This window comes from Bufo bufo, chromosome 5, assembly GCF_905171765.1.
Source record: "Bufo bufo chromosome 5, aBufBuf1.1, whole genome shotgun sequence".
Classification (NCBI taxonomy): domain Eukaryota; kingdom Metazoa; phylum Chordata; class Amphibia; order Anura; family Bufonidae; genus Bufo; species Bufo bufo.
Genome location: NC_053393.1, coordinates 212,003,399 through 212,029,099, shown reverse-complemented (window position 1 = coordinate 212,029,099; position 25,701 = coordinate 212,003,399). Strand labels below are relative to the sequence as shown.

Below are 25,701 nucleotides of genomic sequence, written 5' to 3'. Positions count from 1 at the left end.
CAGCTTATCCCATCTGACAGCCATGCACCTATATCTCCCAGGAGTGCATTGCAGTCAGCTCTGAACTCCTTCCTTCCCTGCATAGAGAATAGCGATTCCACTAATGAAATCCTCCTCCACAGACAGAGACACAGCTATATATTTCTAGGAATTTAGAAGTAGGAATAAATGATAGAAAGAAGGCTGTCTGGGCTGCTTCACCTGCTTCTCTATGAGATCACCATTCTTGCACTGAGAGGAGGAAGGGAGCAGTGAAGCTACATGAATGCAGAAGTAGGTGAACCAAGAAAAACAGCAGGAAATGCTACCAGGGAGGAAAATGTAGTGTACAAAAACCTAACAATATTTTTATGGCATGTTTATTGCAATAATACTTCGCTTGAAATGCCCTTACCATTGATGATCAAAAGGATAACAATGTTTTGAACTTTTGACTTTCAGGCTCCATATCTCACCATCCATATAGCTTTGAACATGAGACTGCCATAATTTTATAGACAATCACCTTGGCTATCTCTTACATAAATTGGACTTACAACTATTTAGCATATGATTAGTTATGCAGCTTCTTCTCATGTTACTGCATTGTTACTATTTTGCTCCTGGTGGTAGACCAAACATTTTCTTCTTGTATACTACAAATTACAAACTGTTCTCATGTTCCCTGATAGCTCAGTGTGTTATTAGGTTGATTTTCAAGCGAAAGGTCACTGGTTTGAATCCAGGAGCAGCCATGAAGAAGATTTCCCAAGAAAAGGGAAACGGCATCATCCAGCTCATCGATAGTGGTATCTCGGCCAATAATATTGCCAAACTGCATCATGTGAGTTCCATAACAGTTGGAAGAATATAAAAAATGAACTTCGTCCATCCATTCCAAACTGAAGAGGTGGACATCCAGGCAAAATATCAGAGTCAACAAGTTGGCTCATCACAAGGTCTATCAGTTCTGGCATAACAAACACGGCAGTGGAGTGGGTCTCATGCCTCGTAATAGTAAGATCACAGACATCCATGCAAGCACCGTGCGACGCCCATTACACAAGTCTGGAATGGTCGCCCAAAAAAAGGTGAAGCCTCAACTTCAATGTTGTCATAAGAAGCGTCTGATCGAGTTTACTAAAAAGTATGAACATTGGACAGTAGAAGATTGGAAATGGGTGACTTGGAACGATGAGACGAAAGTCAATAGACTGGGCTCTGATGGGTGCAAATGGGTCTGGAAGAAACGAGGGAAAAGGGGGCTAACAGATTGAGAAATTGAAGGAACTAACAAGTTCGGTGAAGGAAGCCTGATGATATGGGGTTGTTTCACAGCGAAAAGTGTTAGATACTTGATCAGGATTGATTATGGTCTCAATGCTGATCTATATGTGAGTATCCTACAAGACGAGTTACTTTGTACACTCGAGTACTGTGGGTATGAAAAGGACGACAGTGTTACATCAGGACAATGACCTGAAGCATTTGTCGAGATTGAAATGGTTCAATGACAATGAAGTAGAGGTGCAAGATTGGCCCCCACAGTCCCCAGACCTCAACCCAATCGAACACTTGTGGGTAGAGTTATATAAAAAGTTGTATTTGTACTCAAGTGAGTGGACCAGTATGCACGAACATTGGGAACGTGTAGAAGAGACCTGGGAACAGATTTCGGTCGAGAAATGCTTTAATCTGATTGAGAGCATGCCCAGGAGAATTCAGGCCGTGTTGAAATCAAAATTTAGAATTTAAGGAGCAAAACAGTAACAATGTAGTTATATGACAAGAATCTGCATACCTAATCATATGCTGAATAGTTGCAAGTGCAATTTATGTATGAGATGGCCAAGATGATTGTCTATAAAATGATAGTAGTCTCACATTCAAAGCTGCAGTGGATGGTGAGATATGGGTCCTGAAAGTCTAAAGTTCAAAAAATTGTTTCCCTTTTTGCACGAGTATTCATTGTGTAGTAATATTTTTCATGGGATAATCCATGATAACCGAAAAGCCTATCCATACTGCTGAGAGTTCCCACTCAAAGTTATTAAAGGCTTAAACTTGCCAAACACAGTTTCAGTTGAAGACTTCATATTTCTAAAGACAGCCTAAGGCTACCTGCACACGTTGCGGTTTATGCACGTATTTTTACGAAAGTATTCTCATGCAGAAAAACCACAGTACCAGCAAAGTGTATGAGATTAGACCAATCTCATGTACACTTTGGGGCACATTTATTAAGACCAATCTTTTAGACGCCAGTCTTAATAAGGCAATGTGCTGGCGGAGGATCGCCGAAGTTATGTAGAGGCGCCGGTCTCTACATAACTTTGGCAGATCCACCGCAGCTTCTAAGCTGTCTTCCTAGCTGTCTTAAATTTAGACCACTTTCTGCTCCTAAAACAGGTGCAGAAAACGGTAAATGAGACGGGCCTACCAGCCCATCCAATGCCACGGCCCTTTTTTTTTTAGACCTGGCGTGAGCGGGGAATAATCGCAGATTGCGACACAAAGGTCCTTTGCGTGGCAACTTGTGCCAGAAATGCCACTACTATAGGCGTATTTTTGTTTAATAAATGACCCCCTTTGTTTTTTCGTTCCATGCAGAATTTTACATGCCATGTAGATTTTGAAATTCTCATCATGTCAATTATTTGTGCAGTTCTTTTGTGCAGATTTCACCTTTTACAGTGCAAGGGAGAGATCTGCACCAAAAACCACAAGTAACACGTGTGGTTTTTGGTGCGGAAGCATACAGAAATCCTCAAGGAAATTTGTGTGGAATTTCTACAAGAAAGCCTGCAACAGTGTGCAGGTAGCCTAAAAGTCCCCTGATCTCTGACAATAGGGATTTGAACATGCTTGATCCTTTGTTTCCTTTAGGGGATGAAAACCAACCAGACGTGTTGACCAGCAGCTTGATCTTCTCTCCTAATTAAATAAACGTATGTAGAGGATTCCAGAGAGACTGTAAATGGGATTCAAGAGAGTGTGGCTGGTTTAACTTCAGTGAGAAAACGTGACCTAGTCATTTTTATTTAAAAAATAGAATTTAGTTTTACATCTCCTTGCAAAATCTAGTGTAAGGGGTTGCTCTCTCAAGCAGGGTGGTGGTGACAGATTCATTTGCAGACAACAGGATTAAAGTCCAAATTGATGCTTTATTTTTTGACACCCCGGCAATTTAGGCTACTTTCACACCTGCGTTCGGGTGTCCGCTCGTGAGCTCCGTTTGAAGGGGCTCACAAGCGGCACCGAACGCAGCCGTCCGGCCCTAATGCATTCTCAGTGGAGGCGGATCCGCTGAGAATGCATCAGTCTGCCAGCGTTCAGCCTCCGCTCCGCTCAGTGAGCAGACACCTGAACGCTGCTTGCAGCGTTCGGGTGTCCGCCTGGCCGTGCGGAGGCGAGCGGATCCGTCCAGACTTACAATGTAAGTCAATGGGGACGGATCCGTTTGAAGATGACACTATATGGCTCAATCTTCAAACGGATCCGCCCCCATTGACTTTCAATGTAAAGTCTGGACGGATCCACTCAGGCTACTTTCACACTTAAAATTTTTTCGAAGTTATAATGCAGACGGATCTGTTCTGAACGGATGCAAACGTCTGCATTATAGGAGCGGATCCGTCCAGAAACATCAGACGGACCCGCTCCGAACGCTAGTGTGAAAGTAGCCTTACAGACAAACCCAGTTATAATTCACTAGGTACGGTGAAGTTCCAGCACCACAAAACAAAAGCCAAACAAAATAAACTCCTGCCCGTCTGGGCTCTAACTAATACAGATTAGTTTCTAGCTCACCTATTGAGCGCAGGTCACACACACAGAATCCAGCGTCTCTAGCCAACAAGGCAACCAGTGCTTTTATTTCCCCCTAACGATCTCAGCTGGCTACACCTGGGGATCCTTCAGGTTAGGGGAAAACATGCCCTGGAGTGGGGGTGGACCGGAGCAGTGAAGAGATGCAGACAGCCTGTAAGTGAGGTTGCACTTTCTCTTCTCTGTGGGATGGAGGGGAACTCTTGAAGCTGCTGCTGTCTGGATGCTTTAGACCAGCAGCTTCAATGCTTTTTTAATGCTTTTATTGCCTCATAAAGCCTTCATAGACTCCCTGACACCTATCCCCTGCCCCATATACCGTCCTTATCTCATCTCATCCCCACAGAGCCCCTGCTGTCTCCTTTCCTCCCTAATTTATCCAGAGCTCCTGTTCCACCCCTCCTGTCTTCTATGGCTGCCCTGCACAGACCTCCTGCCCTGTACTTCTTGTATGAAGCCTCTTCCACCTACAGTACTTGCTGTGTACACCCCTCTTTTCCATCCAGGGCCCTGGTCACCTGTCTCACTCCTCTGCCTCTCATTATGGTGGTGTCTAAACCGCATGCAGCATAAGGACCTTTTGATGTCACAAGGTCATGTGACTGTGCCCTCTGTATTATGTCCCTTATACCCTGCATTGTGCTCCCTTACCATACCCTGTACTGTGCCCTTATACTCAATACTGTGCCCCCTTATAACCTGTTATCCAGTCACTGTATGGATGAGTTATCCAGTCACTGTATGGATGAGTTATCCAGTCACTGTATGGATGAGTTATCCAGTCACTGTATGGATGAGTTATCCAGTCACTGTATGGATGAGTTATCCAGTCACTGTATGGATGAGTTATCCAGTCACTGTATGGATGAGTTATCCAGTCACTGTATGGATGAGTTATCCAGTCACTGTATGGATGAGTTATCCAGTCACTGTATGGATGAGTTATCCAGTCACTGTATGGATGAGTTATCCAGTCACTGTATGGAGGCGTTATTCAGTCACTGTATGGAGGCGTTATCCAGTCACTGTATGGAGGCGTTATCCAGTCACTGTATGGAGGCGTTATTCAGTCACTGTATGGAGGCGTTATTCAGTCACTGTATGGAGGCGTTATTCAGTCACTGTATGGAGGCGTTATTCAGTCACTGTATGGAGGCGTTATTCAGTCACTGTATGGAGGCGTTATTCAGTCACTGTATGGAGGCGTTATTCAGTCACTGTATGGAGGCGTTATTCAGTCACTGTATGGAGGCGTTATTCAGTCACTGTATGGAGGCGTTATTCAGTCACTGTATGGAGGCGTTATTCAGTCACTGTATGGAGGCGTTATTCAGTCACTGTATGGTGACGTTATTTAGTCACTGTATGGAGGCGTTATTCAGTCACTGTATGGAGGCGTTATTCAGTCACTGTATGGAGGCGTTATCCAGTCACTGTATGGAGGCGTTATCCAGTCACTGTATGGAGGCGTTATCCAGTCACTGTATGGAGGTTTTATCCAGTCACTGTATGGCGGCGTCATGCAGTCAACGCATGGGGCCAGAATGTTACAGTGTTTGTTAACCAGTTGTGGAATGAGCTATTGTCCAGGCGGTATTATTTAGGCTATGTATGTTGGTAATATATAGTCACTAAATGTATTATTATTGGGGGATAGGACTAATATCTTTACAGTATTTAGCTTCTAGTATATTATACTGTGCCCTGTATTTCCCAGTAGCGTAAATGATCCTTGTAGAACACAATCTTCAGCCCTGACCACCAGGACCAGGCTGTGCGATCTGCCAGCCTTCTGTACTATAGCGTACAGAACATGGCATCCTCCCTTCTCTGCCCGCTGTGCATAGCGCTTGGAGAAGAGACTCAGTTGTGCAAGCACAAGATTAGGATCGCCAAGTCCCAATTACATGAAGAAGAACTGTGCTCTCCTTTTAATTAATTACAGAACACATTGCTTCATCATGTAACTGAGAATTGGCAATCCTAATACTCTGCTTGCACAGTCGAGTCTCATATAAAGAAGTCCTTTGTTCTACTACTTAACCAGAGAACACAGCGCTTCTTCTTATCAGTAGCAGGACAGTATGGGGGCCATTTAGGGGGCAGCAGGACTGTAATGGTGAAAAAAGGGGGCAGCAGTACTATAAGGAGGACACTTATGGCCAGCAGTACTGTATGGGGACACTAAAGGGACAGCAGTACTATAAAGCGGCAGCTGCACCATAAGGGGGAAGCAGTACTGAAGGGGGCACTACGCACTAGTACTGTAAATGGGCACTAAGGGGGCAACAGAACTGTAAAGGCATTCTAAGGGGACAGCAGTGCTGTAAGGGAGCAAAAGGGGAGGCAACAGTATTGAAAGAGGGCAGCAGTAGTCAAAGGGTGCAGCAATACTGAAAATGGGCACTAAAGGGGAAGCAGTACTGATAAAGGGCACTAAGGGGGCAGCAGTACTGTAAGGGGGTTCGCATGCAGCGTTATTTTGTCAAGCAGAATGCCGGTATTCATCAGGGAAACCAGGCACACCAGTGAACAGAAACCTTTGGGCCCTGGCAGTGTCCAGCTACGTTAGATATAGCAATTCCGGTATTTTCTTCCCTTGCCTGAACAGAATTCTGGAATTGTCTGCTGCAGATGTGGATGTCACCTAAATTCTCACTTCACAGAAGTATGACGGCACAGTCAGTGTGAAGGAGAATGCAGTGTGGGAGGGGGTTTACAGACACGCTCAGAGAAAGGAGGGGGAGCAGAGATGTGCTCCTTCAGGTGAAAACCAGTCTGAGAGGGCACCATGTGCCTAGCGCTTAGGGAACATCCACAGAGCCTGAACTGGGAATACAGAAGTGCCTGGAAACCAGGTATGAGCATTGCTGAGCCCATACAAAGTGAAGGTGAATCCAAAAACAATTGTAATTGTATTTTCTACTGCCAATTATTGCGGTATGTGTTTAGTTCACAGCCTTTAAACAATATGTAATTTTCTGATGACATGTTCTCTTTAACTCCTTAAAGGGAACCTGTCACCTGGATTTTGTGTATAGAGCTGAGGACATCGGTTGCTAGATGGTCGCTAGCACATCCGCAATATCCAGTCCCCATAGCTCTGTGTGCTTTTATTGTGTAAAAAAATAAATAATTTGATACGTATGCAAATGAACCTGAGATGAGTCCTGTCCCTGACTTATCTTACATACAGGACTCATCTCAGGTTAATTTGCATATGTATCAAATTGTTTTTTTTACACAATAAAAGCACACAAAGCTATGGGGACTGGATATTGCGGATGTGCTAGCGACCATCTAGCAACCCATGTCCTCAGCTCTATACACAAAATCCCGGTGACGGGTTCCCTTTAAGGACACAGCCTTATTTCACCTTAAGGACCAGGCAATTTTTTGCAAATCTGACCAGTGTCACTTTAAGTGGTGATAACTTTAAAACGCTTTGACTTATCCAGGCCATTCTGAGATTGTTTTTTCGTCACATATTGTACTTCATGACACTGGTAAAATGAAGTCCAAAAAATTATTATTTTAAAAAATTGCAAATTTCCAAGTTTCAATTTCTCTACTTCTATAATACATAGTAATACCTTCAAAAATAGTTATTACTTTACATTCCCCATATGTCTACTTCATGTTTGGATCATTTTGGGAATGACATTTTATTTTTTGGGATGTTACAAGGCTTAGAAGTTTAGAAGCAAATCTTGAAATTTTTCGAAATTTTCAAAAACCAAATTTTTAGGGACCAGTTCAGGTCTGAAGTCACTTTGTGAGGCTTATATAATAGAAACCATCCAAAAATTGTGGTTTCTAGAAACTACATCCCACAAGGTATTTAAAACTGATTTAACAAATGTTGTTAACCCTTTAGGTGTTCCACAAGAGTTAAAGGGTTTCTGTCACCCCACAAAACTCATATTTATTTTTTTGGATAGTTATATTCCTTATAGCGCGATATAGGAGAATATAATAGTCTTACTTACTTTCATGCGGCCGATTCTTTAGAAAACGAAGTTTTATAATATGTAAATCAGTGCTCTACCAGCAAGTAGGGCGTCTACTTGCTGGTAGCCGCAGCAGAAAACCGCCCCCTCGCCGTGTTGATTGACAGGGCCAGCCGTGATCTCCTCCTCCGGCCGGCCCTGTCAGTATTTCAAAAATCGCGCGCCTCTGGTCATTCGGCGCAGGCGCTCTGAGATGAGGAGGCTCGTCTCCTCAGCACTCCCTCAGTGCGCCTGCGCCGATGACGTCTTCTCTTTCGGTGATGTCATCGGCGCAGGCGCACTGAGGGAGTTTTGAGGAGACGAGCCTCCTCATCTCAGAGCGCCTGCGCCGAATGAACAGAGGCGCGCGATTTTTGAAATACTGACGGGGCCGGCCGGAGGAGGAGATCACGGCTGGCCCTGTCAATCAACACGGCGAGGGGGCGGTTTTCTGCTGCGGCTACCAGCAAGTAGACGCCCTACTTGCTGGTAGAGCACTGATTTACATATTATAAAACTTCGTTTTCTAAAGAATCGGCCGCATGAAAGTAAGTAAGACTATTATATTCTCCTATATCGCGCTATAAGGAATATAACTATCCAAAAAAAAAAAAGTTTTGTGGGGTGACAGAAACCCTTTAATGGCATATGGAGATTAAATTTCAGAATTTAGATTTTCTTGGCAAATTTTCAATTTTAATCCATTTTTTACCAGTAACAAAGCAAGGGTTAACAGCCAAACAAAATGCTATATTTATTGGCCCAATTCTGTAGTTTGCAGAAACACCCCATATGTGGCCGTAAACTACTGTACAGGCACACAGTAGGGCATAGAGGGAAAGGTGCGCCGTATGGTTTTTGGAGGTCAGATTTTGCTGGACTGGTTTATTTACACCATGTCCCATTTGAAGCCCCCCTGATGCACCCCTAGAGTAGAAACTACATAAAAGTGACCCCATTTTGGAAACTACGGGCTAAGTTGGCAGTTTTGTTGGGACTATTTTTAGGGTACATATGATTTTTGGTTTATCTATATTACATTTTTGTGAGGGAAGGTTACCAGAAATAGAAATTTCATCTTCATTTGCCAATAACTCTTGTGGAACACCTAAAGGGTTAACGACGTTTGTAAAATCAGTTTTGGATACCTTGAGGGGTGTAGTTTATTACATGGGGTCGCTTTTATGGAGTTATTACTTTAGGGGTGCATAAGGGGGGCTTCAATTGGGACATGGTGCTAAAAAAAAAGGCCATCAAAATCTGCCTTCCAGAAACCATACTGGGTTCCTTTCCTTCTGCGCCCTGCCGTTTGGTCATACCGCAGTTTACGACCACATATGGGGTGTTTCTGTAAACTGCAGTATGAGGGTAATAAATATTAAGTTTTGTTTGGCTGTTAACTAGTGTTGAGCGAATTCCGTTGTGGTCCGTGGTAGCGGAATCAATAATGGCCGATTATTGATACCGCTACCACGGACCACAACGGAATTCGGAATCCATATCGGGATTCTCCGCTAACCGGAAGCCGAATTTTCGACGCCGAACTTAAAACAGAAGTTCGCTAAATACTACTGTTAACCCTTACTTTGTTATTGGAAAAAAAAGGATTAAAATGGGAAATTTGCCCCAAATTGCTTTTTTGGCACAGTTTTTTTTTTTTTTTTTACCGTGTTCATCTGAGGGTTTGGGGGGGTATTTTTATAGAGCAGATTATTACGGACACGGCGATACCTAATATGTCTACCTTTTTTAAATTTATTTCTGTTTTACACTATATTATCTTTTTATAAACAAAAAAAAAACATTTTAGTATCTCCATAGTCAGTCATTTTTTTTGTTTTTAGACCATTATCTTAGGTAGGGGCTCATTTTTTGCGGGATGAGAGGACTGTTTTATTGGCACTATTTTGGGGGGCATATGACTTTTTGATCGCTTACTATTACAATTTTTGTGATGTAAGGTGACAAAAAAAGACCTTTTTTTTTGCACCTTTTTTTTTTTTACCGTGTTCATCTGAGGGGTTAGTGGGGGTATTTTTATAGAGCAGATTCTTACGGATGCAGTCATACCTAATATGTCAAATTTTTTATATTTTTTTCAGTTTTACACTATTATCTTTTTATAAACAAAAAAACATTTTAGTATCTCCATAGTCAGTCATTTTTTTTTTTAGTTTTTAGCCGATTATCTTAGGTAGGGGCTCATTTTTTGCGGGATGAGAGGACGGTTTTATTGCCACTATTTTGGTGGGCATATGACTTTTTGATCGCTTGCTTTTTTTTTGCACCGTTTTTATTTTATTTTTTTGACCGTGTTCATCTGAGGGGTTTTGGGGGGGTATTTTTATAGAGAAGATTATTATGGACGTGGCGATACCTAATATGTCTACTTTTTTTTATTTATTTTAGTTTTACTAAATAATATTTTTGAAAAAATATTTTTTTTGTTTTAGTGTCTCAAGTCTGAGAACCAGTTTTTTATCCGATTGTCAGTGGCTAAATTGGGATATAAATTTAGTACTCCATGGAAGTGTGGTACTCCCTGAAGCAACCAATAATGCAGAGGCCCGGATGATCGGGGCACGTGTCACATTGAGTAGTGGTGTCCTTCCGTATCCCCCTCCTGTGAAACACTCTGCACTTTTTTTGGGTCCGTCCCTTCTTTCCAGTATGGGGGACCGACCACACCTGGAAAGTGTTGGCCAGGGACGATCCGGGCGCCTACAGTTCCCAAGGTACTCCGGCCTGCTCTTTCCGAAAAGATCAGGCCCTTGAGGACTGCCTCATAATGTAGGAAGGAATGTCCCTGTGTTGCCAGCGCTCCGGGACAGCACAAAAGAGTTGTACATGGCAACTTGTACCAAGTGGACCGCAACTTTTTTGTACCATGCCCGGGTTTTGCGCATGGCGTTACATGGCTTGAGGACTTGATCAGAGAGATCAACTCCTCCCATATACCGATTGTAGTCGACGATACAATCGGGCTTGAGGACCGTTGCCGCGGTACCTCGCACAGGGACAGGGGTGATGCCATTACCATTAATTGTGGACAGTACAAGGACATCCCTCTTGTTCTTATATCTGACCAGCAACAGGTTTCCAGTGGTAAGGGCACAGGTCTCACCCCTGGGGATAGGTACCTGGAGGGGGTAGGTAGGGAGGCCGCGTAGATTTTTCCGCACGGTCCCACAAGCAGACGTGGATCTGGCGGCGAGGGACTGGAACAAGGGGATACTAGTATAAAAGGTATCCACGTACAGGTGGTAACCCTTATCTAGCAGTGGGTGCATAAGGTCCCACACATTTCCCCGCTAACACCCAGAGTGGGGGGACATTCTGGGGGTTGAATACGGGAATCTCGCCCCTCGTACACGCGAAACTTGTAAGTGTACCCTGAGGTACTCTCACAAAGTTTGTACAGCTTCACGCTATACCTCGCCCGCTTAGAGGGAACATACTAGCGGAAAAGGAGTCTCCCCTTGAACACAATGAGAGACTCATCAAACGCGACCTTCCTTCCAGGTACATAGACCTGTACAAATTTGGCCCGAAAGTGATCGATGACCGGCCTGATTTTGTACAGGCGGTCATAGGCAGGATCACCTTGGTGGGGACATGCTGCATTATCTCTGAATAATGCAGGCATTTCTGGATGGCATCAAACCGGGAGCGTGTCATAGCCGTACTGTAAAGTGGGGTCTGGTAGAGGACGTCCCCACTCCAGCAATGCCTGACGCTAGGTTTCTTGACTAGGCCCATATGCAGCACGAGGCCCCAAAATGTCCTCATATCGGCTGCACTGACCGGAGTCCAGCCACCGGGCCTAGCCAAAAAGGAGCCGGGTGTTGAGCAACAAACTGTTGGGCGTACAGGTTTGTTTGCTCCACCATTAGATTTACAAAGTGGTCACTGAAAAAAAGACAAAAAAAAGTCATATTCAGTGAAGCCCACTGTGGAAATCTGGATTCCTGATTGGCCATCAAAATGAGAAATCACAGGCTCTTAACGCTCTGGGGTACACCAGACAAGTTCACTGGCAGGGGGCTCCGGTGGATTTAACTGGTGGGCCGGAAAACTAGTACGAGCCCTAGAGCTGCTCATACTAGGGTGGGCCACAGGGTCCCTAGCATGGTGGCCCCCTTGCTCCGCCTGGCGGCGTCTCTGCCGCCTTGGGGGCTCATCATCATCGCTAGATGATGAGGAGGATGCGGATGACAATAGGAAAGTGGGGTCATCCTCGTCCTCACTGGAACTCTCGGACTCGGAGGCAAGCTGGGCGTATGCCTCCTCGGCCGAGAACATCTGGCGGGCCATAGGGGAGTGTGTGTCTGCGTGTGTGTGTGTGTGTGTGTGTGTGTGTGTGCATGCATGTAAATCTTTATTTGGTGTCCGTGTGTGTGTGGGGGCACGGGTGTTTGTAAACTCGCCCTAAACCTAACAGACAAAAAAAAAAAAAGACTAACTAAAAAAAGGGGGAAAAATTTGAAAAAAAAATTCAAAATCGCTGATGAACCGTGGGGTGTGTGATGCGCTAACAGTGGCCGGACGCTAAGAGTGCCGGCCACAGTCAGCGTACGCACAAAAAAAACTAAAACTACCTGCACACCAAAAAAGTTGTGGGGAGGGGGGGCAGGGGGGAAAGCTGCAGCACCCCTGTGGGGTCTAGTGTCACACAGCTGTGCTGTGGACCCCAGACACCCAATTTAGGGTGATGCCACCAAAACAGTTTTTTTTTTGTTTTTTTTCTTCAACTAACTTTCCCTAAATATCCCTGCCTAATCTAACTTGTCCCTAGCCTTTCCCTAAATACCTGGTGGTGCTGGGGCACATTTGGGGTGCTGGCTGAATCCTGGGCTCTGAACAGATAGCTGGCTCTGAGACACGACGCAGCCCAGCCGACCAATGTCACCATCACCTCTCAGGATCTAAGGATGGTGATCGGTGGTGTATTATCACACCACGATCACCATCCTGTTCCGGGTTATTGGGTCCCCAGATCGCCTACACGGGGGGGGGGGGGGCACAGGACCCCTCCTCGCATTTAGCCAAGGTGCCTGCTCAATGGTTTGAGCAGGCACTGGTTCCGATCACCGCCCGCCGAGCGGCGGTGATCGGAAATACATAGGACGTACCGGTACGCCCTGTGTCCTTAAGGATCATGAAATCAGGGAGTACCGGTACGCTCTATGTCCGGATCAGGTTAAGTATTATTATCACTGTATATTTAGTCAGGATGTGTTCCTTGTAAAGGTGATGTCAGTCCTCTGTTGGACATTGTCTGGCGGTGAGAGCTCATTTGCAACTTTAGATACGTAGCTTCCAATTCCATTTTCCCAGGGTTGAGTATGTGAAAAATAGTGCTGCTAAGCAAACGGCATAGCCGTAACCGAAATGTCTCATACGTAAGTGCCAGAAAATCATTGCCAAGTGAAAGTCTATATTGCATAAGATTTCTCCTGTTATTTCACTGCCATAACAATTGTTAAAGCAAATATATTTCTCCCAATTATAACCTTCTATCATTTATTTCCAGGTGAAAGATAAAGCTAGAAATGGAGAAGACGTTTACCCCTCTGGCTTGTCTGCAGCCATCAGGTAGGCATTGTGGACTATTATTTAAGATAAAAGGGTCGTCCCAAGAAAAATAAGCACCTGATATGAATACTTTTGTGATTTCATATAGTTACAAATTTAGTATAGCCACTGAGTAATTGAATAAAATATCTATGCATAGCGCCACCTGTTGCTTGTTCTTTTCCTCATCCATATGTCCACCATACTGAGGTGAATGCAAATGTTCAGTATCACCCTTCAACTGCCACCAGTTAAATGTACTATTAGAACCTGTGACAGAGAGAGAGAGAGAGAGAGAGATACAGCAGAAAGGACACTCCCTGTGAAAAAGGACACCCCCCCGAGCTGTCAGCATGAAATAAATCTATCAGAGCAATTGGAGCAATGAATTGGGGGATCCATGTGAGGTACAGGGCTGGTTCTAGCTTAGAAAGAGATTTTAAAGTGCTTTGTTCCATGGGAGGGTGCCACCTACTACCAGCTGTTGGGGGTAGGCTGCTGCCTCTGCCATCAGGAAAGGGTGAGATCTTATGAGAGATCAACCAAGATCTTGCGGGGGAAGTCTTGCAAGAGCGAGTACTTCCCTCAGAGTTTATTCTGGCAGCGAGCAATGTAGATGCTTGCTTCATAGAAATGTCTGTATCAGTGAGTACATCCCCATGGAAGGCTCAGGGATCCTGAAAAAGCTAAAAAAAAAACTAAAATGATAGTGTTCTACTGTTTCTAACATAGCTTGTCTATTGCAACAGTTACTTTCAGTAATACATTCTCAGAAAAGGCTATATCTCGTGTGAGAAGAAATATGTATATCATATTTTTGGTCCTATAAGATGCACATTGTCCCCCAAAAGTGGGGGTTAAAATGGCAGTGCATCTTGTAGGCCAAATACTGCTCATTAGTCGGACTTGGGAGCGGCAAATACAACGGTCCTTGTGCTGGCAGTACCCACCACTCCCTGGTCTTCTTCTGCCGGCGCTGCCTGTTGTGACCGGCGCACAGCATCAGCATTTGGACATAGGGCAGTTCTGTGACCTTCCATTGTGCAACATTGGGTCATAGAGAGTGGCAGCATCTCCAGAGTGGCCTGGCAGTCCGTGGCAGAAGAGGTGAGTTGATTTATTTACTATTTTTGTCTGATCTAAGGTCTAATTGGGGGTCTGAGCTGAGGTTTAATTAACATTGGGAGTCTGAGCTAAGGTCTGATTGGGTGTCTGATCTGAGGTCTGATTAACATTGGGTGTCTGATTGGGGATCTGAGCTGAGGTTTGATTAAAATTGGAGGTCTAAGATGAGGTCTGATTAACATTGGAGATCTAAGCTAAGATCTGATTTGCATTTGAGGGCTGAACTGAGGTCTGATTAACATTGGGGGTCTGATCTGAGGTCTGATTAACATTGGGGTCTGATGTCTGTGAAGGTTCTCATTTATCTAGGTCATGGTATATCTGTAAAGAATAAATAAAGGCATCTACAGTAAGTCCAGTTGCCTTGATTTATTCTTTACAGATATTGGGGTCTGATGTTAGGTCTGATGAAAAATACATTTTTTTTTCTTATTTTCCTCCTATAAAACCTAGGTGCGTCTTATGGGCAGTTGGGTCTTATAGGGCCAGAAGAGACTGACACCTCATTTGAGCTATTATAAAAGAGCAAACAACAGTGTTTATGATTAAAGATGACACCTGCTCTTGCAAACAAGGCTTGTTTGAACAAACCTTCACTTGGCAGCACTTGTCTCAGATGAAGTATTTGAACATGATTGCTGCAGGTCTCATTTTGAAACAGATTGGGACTAAGGGTTCATGTCAAGTGCCACAATTTTCCTTAGGAAAGGGAATAATGGAGCATGTTACAAATGCTGAGACAGTTTGGCAGGAAATCCCCCATCTATATTGTTTGTGCACAGATGGACTATATCTGACTTGTAAAAATAAAAAAATAAATCTGCTTAGCTACAGGTATTACTTTAAAATATACAATTTAAAGTAACACACAGCAGGTCTGATATTATTTACAACATCTACATTACCCTCACAACATCTACATTACCATTTCAAAAGCAATTAGTAGTGCTGTCCCTATAGGACAAACATTTAATGTGAGCAGAGATGGCAGAGTTAGGCCCCTTGCAGACGAGCGTGTCCGGATTAGGTCTGGATGCTTTGCGTCTGCGATCAGGGAAAATAGTGCGAGTAGGTACGCAATTGTAGTCAGTTTTGACTGTGATTGCGTTCCAATGTTCAGTTTTTATCACGCGGGTGCAATGCGTTTTGCACTCGCGTGATAAAAAACTGACTGTGGTACCCAGACCCAGACTTCTTCACTGAAGTTCAGGTTTGGGATCGGTGTTCTGTATATTTTATTATAATGGAAAATAATAGCATTCATTAATTCAGAATGCTAAGTAAAAGGTCCATTGTGGGGTTAAAAATAAAATAAAAATTTAACTCGCCTCATCCACTTGATCGTGCAGCCGGGCTCGTCTTCTTTCTTCTTCTTCTTCCAGGACCTAGCTGGAAAAGGTCCTTTGGTGACGTCATTGCGCTTCTATCTTTATTCAGCAGGACCTGCGCTGACGTCACCGCGCTCACCACGTGGTCAGTGCGATGACGTCACCGAAGGTCCTTTTCCAGCCAGGTCCTGCAAGAAGAAGAAAGAAGACGAGCCCGGCTGCACGATCAAGTGCATGAGGCGAGTTGCATTTTTTTTCATTTTTAACCCCACAATGGACCATTTACTCCTGAAAAAAATCAGGAATACTCTATTCTGAAGGTCATTCACGAAATAAACTGAGGGTTTGTAAATTTTTACTGAACTAAAATGCCCAGCACAACAGAAAACCCTTTAGTTTAGAAGGTTGTTCACAAGCTTTCTGGTCTACGAAGGAAGGCATGGGTTCCCTCTTCTGACAATTTACCCAGGAACTAACCCAAAAATTACAGGGAAATTTATTAAAATTATCTATTCCTTCCCAGAATTATGTAGACTTGTTCAGATCCAAGTAAATGTACCCAAAACCGGGTGAAACAGAAAAGGGATGGACACGTCAAAATGTTTAAGACCAAAACCGAATGGATTGGTCAGACCAGTATTAAAGTTATAGACGTTTGACATGTTATGTACTTAGCTCAAAACACAAATGTTTGCTACAGCTCAAATACAGAGGAGAGATTTTTGTTGGAATGGCATGGTGTTGGCCCCTCTCCAAAGCTATTATACTTTTACACATGTAGTGAAGGTTATAATTTATTGGTTGAGAGATAATATCTGGAATAACATGCATTGTGTGTTCAGACGGTCTCATAGTCTTTCTTACGGTCTTGCTAGTCCTATTAATCTTATCTTATTATGGAAGCAGAAATTTAGCAAATCTTTATACTAGTTCTTAAAAAGTGCCTAACCTTTCTAGGGTTTACTTTGGATACGCCAAAATTTCACCATTAGGGTTTCAAGGGTAAAATGGAATGAAGGAATAGCCTCTGTAGAACACACACTATCCAAAGAAAGTGTGTATCTGAAAAAATAGCCGAAATAACCTAATAAGGCAATTAGGAGAGAAGCAACAACCTTTGAATCCATTCCTTTATTGTGTCGCTAGATGCAACTATGGTGAGAAAATCTATATAGACTTGAACAAAAAAATGGACCTTAGAGGAACACTTCATTACAGAAGTAAAGGGAAATGATAAATATATTATATCTTCCCTTTCCATTTTCTTATCCTATTAGACAAGACACAGCAGATATCACCATCATGTCACGTGTGTCTGAAAGGACAGAACCACTAATGCCTAACCGGCTACTAACCACTCTTGTCCCAGACTAATAAAACATAACTTTTACTTATTAATCTTTAAAACTCGTGAAAAGATATTTAGTGAGCTAAAGAGAGAAGGCCAACAGGGGATACTACTACACCTGCACCCATACTTTATTCGTATGTGCCAATGGTTAGCCGGCGTTTGCGCTACAGTTTCCTAGTTAGACAATAAGTTAGTACTCGCACTTTTACGTTTTCTCCTTACACACAATTATTTTTTGTTTAATGGGCACTTTTATTTGCAGTTAGTTGGGACAGCTATGGGGAGTAAATGTGCACCAAATTTTGCTAACTTATTTTTAGGTTGGTGGGAGGACACTGAAGTCTTCACTGATGTTTCTTCACAATACACCAAGCACATTATGTTTTGGGGTCGTTATATAGATGATGTTTTGATTTTGTGGGATGGCACAACAGCACTGTTTCACAACTTTGTTGCCAGCCTTAACAAAAATGGTATAGGTATGAAATTTACCTCAGAAATACATCAGCACACGCTTACTTTCCTTGACCTGCGAATTTCTTTGGAATCTGGCAGCCACATCAGGACAGAGGTCTATCGAAAACCGACCTCAACAAATGATATATACGGCCTCACCTATAAGATGTATTGGCACATTTGATGCACAACACCGTAGGGTGTTTCAAATCCTACAAAAGCATTGGCATGTTTTAAGCATGGACAATGACCTTAGGGAGATTGTATCATCCAAGCCTATGATTACGTATCGGAGGGGTAAAAATCTAAAAGACTTTCTAATACACAGCTTTCATAGTACGGATCCACCAAAAACCACTTGGTTGAAGTCCAATACAGTAGGCACCTACCCGTGTGGTAGATGTAGCTTCTGTCCATACGTACAAAAGCAAAAGATGTTCACAAATCCCCTGGATGACGGAAAATATGAGATCAGAAAATGTATTAACAGTCAAACAATGGGCATTATCTATATTGCACTTTGTCCGTGTTCCAAACTGTATGTGGGAAAAACATCTCAAGAATTTCGACGACGAATTTGCCAACATATAAGCAGTATTAATACGAAGTCGGATACAACAATATCAAGACATGTTAGAGCTTTCCATAATGGCGATCCGAAATCTGTAAAATTCTGGGGTGTGTGTGTGCAAAAAAACCTTAGGGGCACGGAGAGGGGATCTAGATAGAATTCTCCTACAAGAAGAGATAAGGTGGATTTACCGCCTCAATAGCCTTAGCCCCAATGGCCTTAATGAAGGCTTTACCTATTCATCATTTCTCTAAGATGAAGACAGCACAATATACGTTGAAGAAATAAATAGAATATATTGTGAGCATATACAAACGCTGGTTTATTGATCTACCATCAGTAATGTTGTGGTGGGCATTAAACCCGATAGAAGTATTCCCAGATGGGGTTAACACCCTTTCATATTAATGCTGATTACAGTCATAAGCTATAAAGACAGTAAGCATGTGATATATTAATGCTAGCTTTAAGCCACAAGCTATCGCAAGTATAGCATTATAAATGCAAAACTAATACGGTAAAAAATTAGATCTGTATAACTACCATCACAATATGATGAGAGAGAGAAACTATGTAGTCCTAAGGGTCTTTCATAGGAGGTCTGTATACTAGAATAATTTATTCGTACCATTTCCCTTACGAGGTGTCTAACTAGGAAACTGTAGCGCAAACGCCGGCTAACCATTGGCACATACGAATAAATTATGGGTGCAGGTGTAGTAGTATCCCCTGTTGGCCTTCTCTCTTTTTTTGAGGTTTCTCATAAGTGCAACTGTTATCAATCGGCCCGCGCAGGCGCATGTGATCCCTCTGGTACATCTGAACTAAGTTTAGGCGCAGCCGCAGTATTACTCTCTGGTGGAGTCTCACTTTGAAGTTCCAACGCATGCGCAGTAGAAGGTAATGGGCATTTATGTTGTTAAGTTCTCCCACATGCGCAATGGCCATTAAACGGCATGCACGTGTGCATACAAACTCTCATGAATACTAACCAAGTATAGGCGCAGCCACAGTGTCATCCTCAGCCGGGCTTTTTCTGGCTAAGTTTCAGCACATGAGCAGTGGAAGATAATGGGCTGTTTTGCTGTTAAGTTCTCCCACATGCGCAATGGCCATCTAACGGCACGCACATGCGCATACGAGCTGGCGGCAAATATGAACTAAGTATAGGAGCAGGGTACGTACGGAGGGTAAGAGCTTCGGTGATTACTACTGCGCACCTGGTCATACAGGACCTCCTCCTTAAGAGTGACGCTACCAACCTGTCATAATAACAACACCTACAATGATAGGTTACAATTAACTAGTTAGATACATACCCCCTTTGGATTGGTGCTTTCTCTCACAGGAAGTGAGAGAGTAGCCGATAAATTCTCTTACCAGCGTTAGGTACTCAAGTCTGCCTGATACCCCTGATGAAGCCAGAGTAGCTGGCGAAACATGTTGGGGGGTGGAATTTAGGTTTTAATTTGCTGTACTCCATTGAGTTATGCTGCAATCTGTGTGCTTGATGTAAAACACTCACTGCCATAAGGCTTATCTCACATTGGTGCTTACACCCCAGGTATGGGGGTCTAGTAGACATCAGGCACAGCAAAGTATCTTGTCTAATACAGCTGGGACGGTGGTGTGTGGTAGAGCGGTGTCAGTGCACTCACGCCTACCTATACACGTTACTGACCTATCATTCAAAGCATCTCTCATGGGGCACAGTGTTTTTAACTCCTTAGTTAGCTCACTAAATATCTTTTCACGAGTTTTAAAGATTAATAAATAAAAGTTATGTTTTATTAGTCTGGGACAAGTGGTTAGTAGCCGGTTAGGCATTAGTGGTTGTGTAATAAATAAACCCTTCCCAGATAGGGTCCTTTATAGTAAGTAGTCTGAAAGGACAGGGAACATTTCAACAATGAGAGGGGAAATGTAAATTTTCAAAGATGAACCTCCATATCAATCTGCTAGAACTCCAGGCTGTGAAGCTGGGTTTACAGAAATAATCTCCCTGTCACTCCTATACCATTCAGTCATGTTACAGATGGATGTTTTTAGCATTCGTGAACAAGATTGGGGGGTACAGAATATATAAATCTATGCAAGGATATCCTCTAGGTATGGAGAAGGGTTCTAGATTAGAGATGGCCTTGCGGTTCGCCCGGCGGTCGTTTCGTGGCGAACTTTGCTTATTCAATGTTTGCCGAACAGGCGAAAATATGGCGATGTCTACCGGCACCATATTCTTTGCATTGTGCAGTGTGTTGAGCACATGGACACACCCCCTACCCTATAAATAAACCCAATCTGGCTTCCATTTTACATTCAGTCTTTTGCCAGTGTAGGGAGAGGTTGCTGTGTGGAGCAGGGACAGACTTTTAGAGACACCAAACGCTAGCTAATAGGGCAACAAAAGTCCTTTTAAGGACTGGTATAGATGTGATATACTGAAGGGTGTAATATACTTATAATATACTTTCTAACATAGAAAGTATATTATAGTGCATTTGTATTGTGCAGCAGTTGTGTGCGGTTCTGCTGCGATACTGCAGCTATACAGAGGGACAAACGCTATTAGAACAACTAATTGCAACTGGTGTGATATACCAGTTGCCCCGCAACAAATCTGATAGAGGCAGGGGTGTGATATACCTAGAATATAATTTATATATAGTGCATTTGTATTGTGCAGCATTTGTGTGTGGTTCTACTGAGATTCCGCAGCTATACAGAGGGACAAACGCCATTGGAACAACTAATTGCAAATAGTTTAATATACCAGTTGCCCCAAAAAATCTGATTGAGGCAGGGGTGTGATATACCTAGAATTTAATTTCTATATAGTGCATTTGTATATTGCAGCATTTGTGTGCAGTTCTGCTGAGATACCGCAGCTATACAGAGGGACAAACTCCATTGGAACAACTAATTGCAACTGGTGTGATATACCAGTTGCCCGCCCAAAAAACTGATTAAGGGGTTATATATACCTGCTTTCACAAATACTGCTCTTCTATAGGGACTTTGTCACAGGGTCATTTTAAAAATGACAGGCAGAGGAAGAGGCGGGCCATTCCGCAGGGGTGGAAGGGGTCGGGCAGGTGCACCAGGCTGGATCCTAAGTGGAAAGTTGGAGAAGGTGCGTGCGATTACGTCAAAGGACGCACCAGAGTTGGTTGAGTGGCTCACTCAGCCTTCCGCTTCTGCACCCTCCTCATCCTCTGTATCTGCACCCTCCTCACTCTCTGCTGTGTGCACCCCCAAAGACACCACCACCACCATAGCCCCTCCAGTCGAGTCAGAGGAATTATTTTCCAATCAATTCCCAGACCTTACCGATGCGCAGCCATTCTTGGCATCGGATCAGGAAGAGGAGGTAGCAACAGCCGCCACCCAGCGGTCTGACGACAGTACCCAGATCAGCCCAATGAGGGTGGTCCCCACTGTTGCTGCCTACTCCGAGATCTCTAATGTCAGTGTTTGTGAAGGTGACGATGATGACGTGTCGATGGACGTCACGTGGGTGCCCACAACAGAGGAAGAGGAGGGGAGTTCAGAGGGAGAGACTGAGCAGCAGAAAGGCAGGAGAAGGAGGAGAAGCAGGCAGAACTTGCAGTGCACAGGAGGCAAAAAGCAGACTGCAAATGTTTCTGGAGCCAGCCATCCACCATGCACATTCACTTCTGGTGCTCCCAGGACCCCGGCACATGGCTCTGCAGTGTGGGCTTTTTTTAACGTGTCAGCTGCTGACAATAGTGTTGCCATCTGCAGCCTGTGCTGTCAACACATAAGTCACGGTAAACCCAACACTCACCTAGGGATGACCACCTTAAGAAGGCACTTGGCCTCTCATCACTGAGCCCAGTGGGAGCAACGCCATCAGAACCCACAAAGCCACACTCCCGACGCTCCACGTCCTGCTTCTTCTCCTTCTCCTCTCTCCTCCCATTTGTCCTCCACTCCACCTTCCACCGTGCCATTGTCGCATTCATCTGGCACAAGGCTGGCTTCCGTGGCCCAAATGTTGGAGCGTAAACAAATGAGGAAACTGGGTAATCCTCTTGCCCAACGGCTGACCTCTGGCTTGTCGGAACTGCTAGCCCGCCAACTACTGCCATATAAATTGGTGGACTCGGAGGCATTTAGAAAATTTGTGACTGCAATGGAAGGTGCCCGGAAGGAAATATTTCTCTCAGGCGCTATATGGCCACGTTCAGTGGCAAGTGAATGTATCTCTGGCACATAGTGTAGGTGCCAAGATACATCTGACCACAGACACATGGTCTAGTAAACATGGGCAGGGAAGGTAGATAACTTTTACTGCCCACTGTGAACCTTCTGACAGCCGTTAAGCATGTAACCCGTGGCACCCGTGTGCATTTGGTGTTACCGCCACAGATTGCATGAAGCCCTGCCTCTTCTTCTCCTCCTTCTACTCCATCCTCCGTCTCCTCCTCGGCTGACTCCTCCTTTTCCACTGCTACCGCCTCTCCCGCTGCACCCTCCAAGCTCCCCAGAACCTATTCGACGTGCCAGGTGAGACGTTGCCATGCTGTGCTGTGGCTGTTGTGCCTGGAAGCCAAGAGCCACACCGGTCCTGCACTGCTTTCAGCTCTGCGCTCACAGGCTGATCAGTGGCTAACCCAGCTCAATTTGACAGTTGGTAAAGTGGGGTGCTGAGCACGCTGAAACAGGGTAAAATGACACACGTGCCGTGCATGGCACACATCCTGAACTTAGTCGTGCAGCGATTCGTTGCCAAATACCCCAGGGTCCAGGACGTCTTGCGGCAGACCAGGAAAATCTCTGCACATTTTTGAAGATCTTACACTGCCATGGCTCGCCTTGCTGATGTTCAGCAGCGACACCACTTGCCCGTCAGACGTCTGATTTGTGACTGCCCAACGCGCTGGAACTCCACCTTGTATATGCTTGATAGGATGCTCCAGCAGAAACGTGCCGTCAACGACTACCTGTACGAACTCTGCGGCAGGACAGGTTCAGGGAAGCTTGGTTTTTTTTCTCACCGCGCCAGTGGCTGCTCATGTGCAATGCATGCAGACTTCGCAGCCAGGGCACCATCAGTGACATTGTACCTTATGCTTTCTTTCTGGAGTGTGCATTGCATCGTGTGATTGATCAAGCCGTCGAGGAGCAGGAAGATAAGAAAGTCGCAATGCTGAATGAATTCCCAGGGGGGGCTACTCCATCTGCGACAAGTCAGCAGGAGTCTGAAAGTCTGAAGAAGAGTCAGAGGAGGATGGTGCTTGGGGGGAGGATGAGGAGTAGGAGCAAGAAGAGCAGGCTTTAAACTTTTCTGGGATCCCTAGTGTTGTCCGTGGATGGGGGGAGGAGACTGAGGACGACATTCTCCGGGCGATCAGCTGGAGCCAGTGCGCTCCACCGCTTCCAATTTATTGCAAATGGAGCCCTTCATGCTCCAGTGTTTGAAGAGGAACCCCCGTATAAAAAGCATAAAGGGAAAGAACCAGTACTGCGTGGCAACGTACTTAGACCCCCGGTACAAACACAAAATGGCAGACATGTTACCAGCATCACAGAGTGTTGTCAGAATGCAGCATTTCCAGGCCTTGCTGCGAGAGATGCTGCATTCGGCTGTTGCTGGCCATAGCAGAGGAATTTCCACTCACAGAGAAACTGTTGCGAATACCAATCCTACAGCGCATGCAAGAAGAGGGCGGTTTAAAGATGTGTTGGTCAATTCAGATATGAGATCATTCTTGCAGCCAACCCATCGACAGTCGCCCTCCGGATCCAGCCTCAGGGAACGACTAGACTGACAGGTGCCCGACTACATCGGGTTAACGGCCGATGTGGACGCTCTGAGAAGCGAGGAACCCCTGGACTACTGGGTTTGCAGGCTTGACCTGTGGCCAGAGCTGGCACAATTTGCCATGGAACTCTTGGCTTGCCCCTCGTCGAGTGTCCTGTCCGAAAATACGTTCAGTTCAGCAGGGGGGATAGTGACCGATAAGCGCACTCGCCTAGCTCACGACAGTGTGGACTAACTTACATTTCTAAAAATGAATGATGCATGGATCGCGGAGGAATTCAAAACCTGTGACAACCACGTTGAATTTAGTTTCCTCATGACAGCCCACAAATATCCGCCACCACCCAGAACAAATAATGGTCCCTGTCTTAGGTGAATACAGCGGCATAAAAGGCCTTTTCTGTCCAGTAAATGCCTAATGTTTGGGACCTCGAAGGAGTGTTATCGAATTTCAACTATTATCATTTGGGGGTTTTTCAAGAGGGGGGGATTTTGTTAGCCATGTTTTTAATCCAATTTTATATTTTTTGTTCTTTTAAACATATGTATTTGACATCTATTTGTACTGGCCTGCAGTAAAATTGATATCTAATGACCGTCTAATATACCTCAAGCCACATAATTACTTTGTTCTTTTCTGTTCGTTGAATGCCTAATGTTTGGGGCCTGTACTACACTGGCCTGCAGTAAAATTCATATCCACTGACTGTATAATATACCTCCGGCCACATAATCACTTGATCATTGAAAACATAATTTTTGGGGCCGGTAATCTAACTGGCCAACAGTAAAATTGTTATACGTTGACCGCCTAATGTACCTCCAGCCACATTATCAATTGTTCTTTTCTGTCCGGTGAATGCCTAATGTTTGGGGCCTGTACTACACTTGCCTGCAGTAAAATGAATATCCAATGACCGTCTAATATACCTCCAGCGACATAATCACTTGATGTTTTCTGTCAGGTGAATGCCTAATTTTTCTAGGCTCCAGCAGGCCACATTTTTGAGAGTTCCCCTTTAAGATGCATAAAAATGGCTCCTGATTAAAATACATATTTTTTGTGGGAATTTTTGCCATTGATCCCCCTCTGGTATGTCACTGTCCATGTTGTGGGACGATTTGTGCACTTCTTGTAAATATTTGGTGGCTGCAAATATGACCTGAAGGTTTTTCAGATTCTACCTCACAGGGTTTTTTTTTTGCCTTCCTCTGGATCAACTTGCAGGATAACAGGCCGAACTGGATGGACAGATGTCTTTTTTCGGCCTTATGTACTATGTTACTATGTTACCTGCCATTAAAGTGAATGGGGCCCGCAGCAAACTTGCGGTTTGCGAACATTTGATCGCGTTTGCACGTTCGCGAATCGTCCCGGCCGATGTTCGTCCATCACTATTCTAGAATATAATCTAGACTGGACAGCACAATACATGCATGTACTTGGATACTCCAAAGAATTAACAGATGTATTTTTCAGAGACAAAATGTCACTATCAACTGTAGTGCTCAAACAATACCTATTCATCAAAATAAATCAGTCATTCCAAATAAGAGAAATATGATCAACCGTAGCTCAGGCCTTGAAATTCACAGTGAGGACATAGTCTTAGGCCCCTTTCACACGGGCGAGTATTCCGCGCGGATGCGATGCGTCAGTTGAACGCATTGCGCCCGCACTGAATACCGACCCATTCATTTCTATGGGGCCGTTC

The 25,701-nt window shown here is 44.3% G+C and overlaps 1 protein-coding gene across 5 annotated transcripts in view; it reads left to right on the top strand.

Moving 5' to 3' along the window:
• The window catches only part of TPK1 (thiamin pyrophosphokinase 1), a 781,125-nt gene that overhangs the window by 20,691 nt on the left and 734,733 nt on the right, over nt 1-25,701 (top strand). For 2 of the 5 annotated variants that reach the window (XM_040432721.1, XM_040432717.1), the window contains exon 2: nt 13,330-13,391. In XM_040432721.1, coding sequence (XP_040288655.1) covers nt 13,349-13,391 — 43 coding nt within the window. In that variant the 5' untranslated portion in view covers nt 13,330-13,348. Of the gene's footprint in view, nt 1-6,543; nt 6,748-13,329; nt 13,392-25,701 lie in introns of those variants that run through there. The other 3 variants (XM_040432718.1, XM_040432719.1, XM_040432720.1) reach the window with 3 other exon arrangements.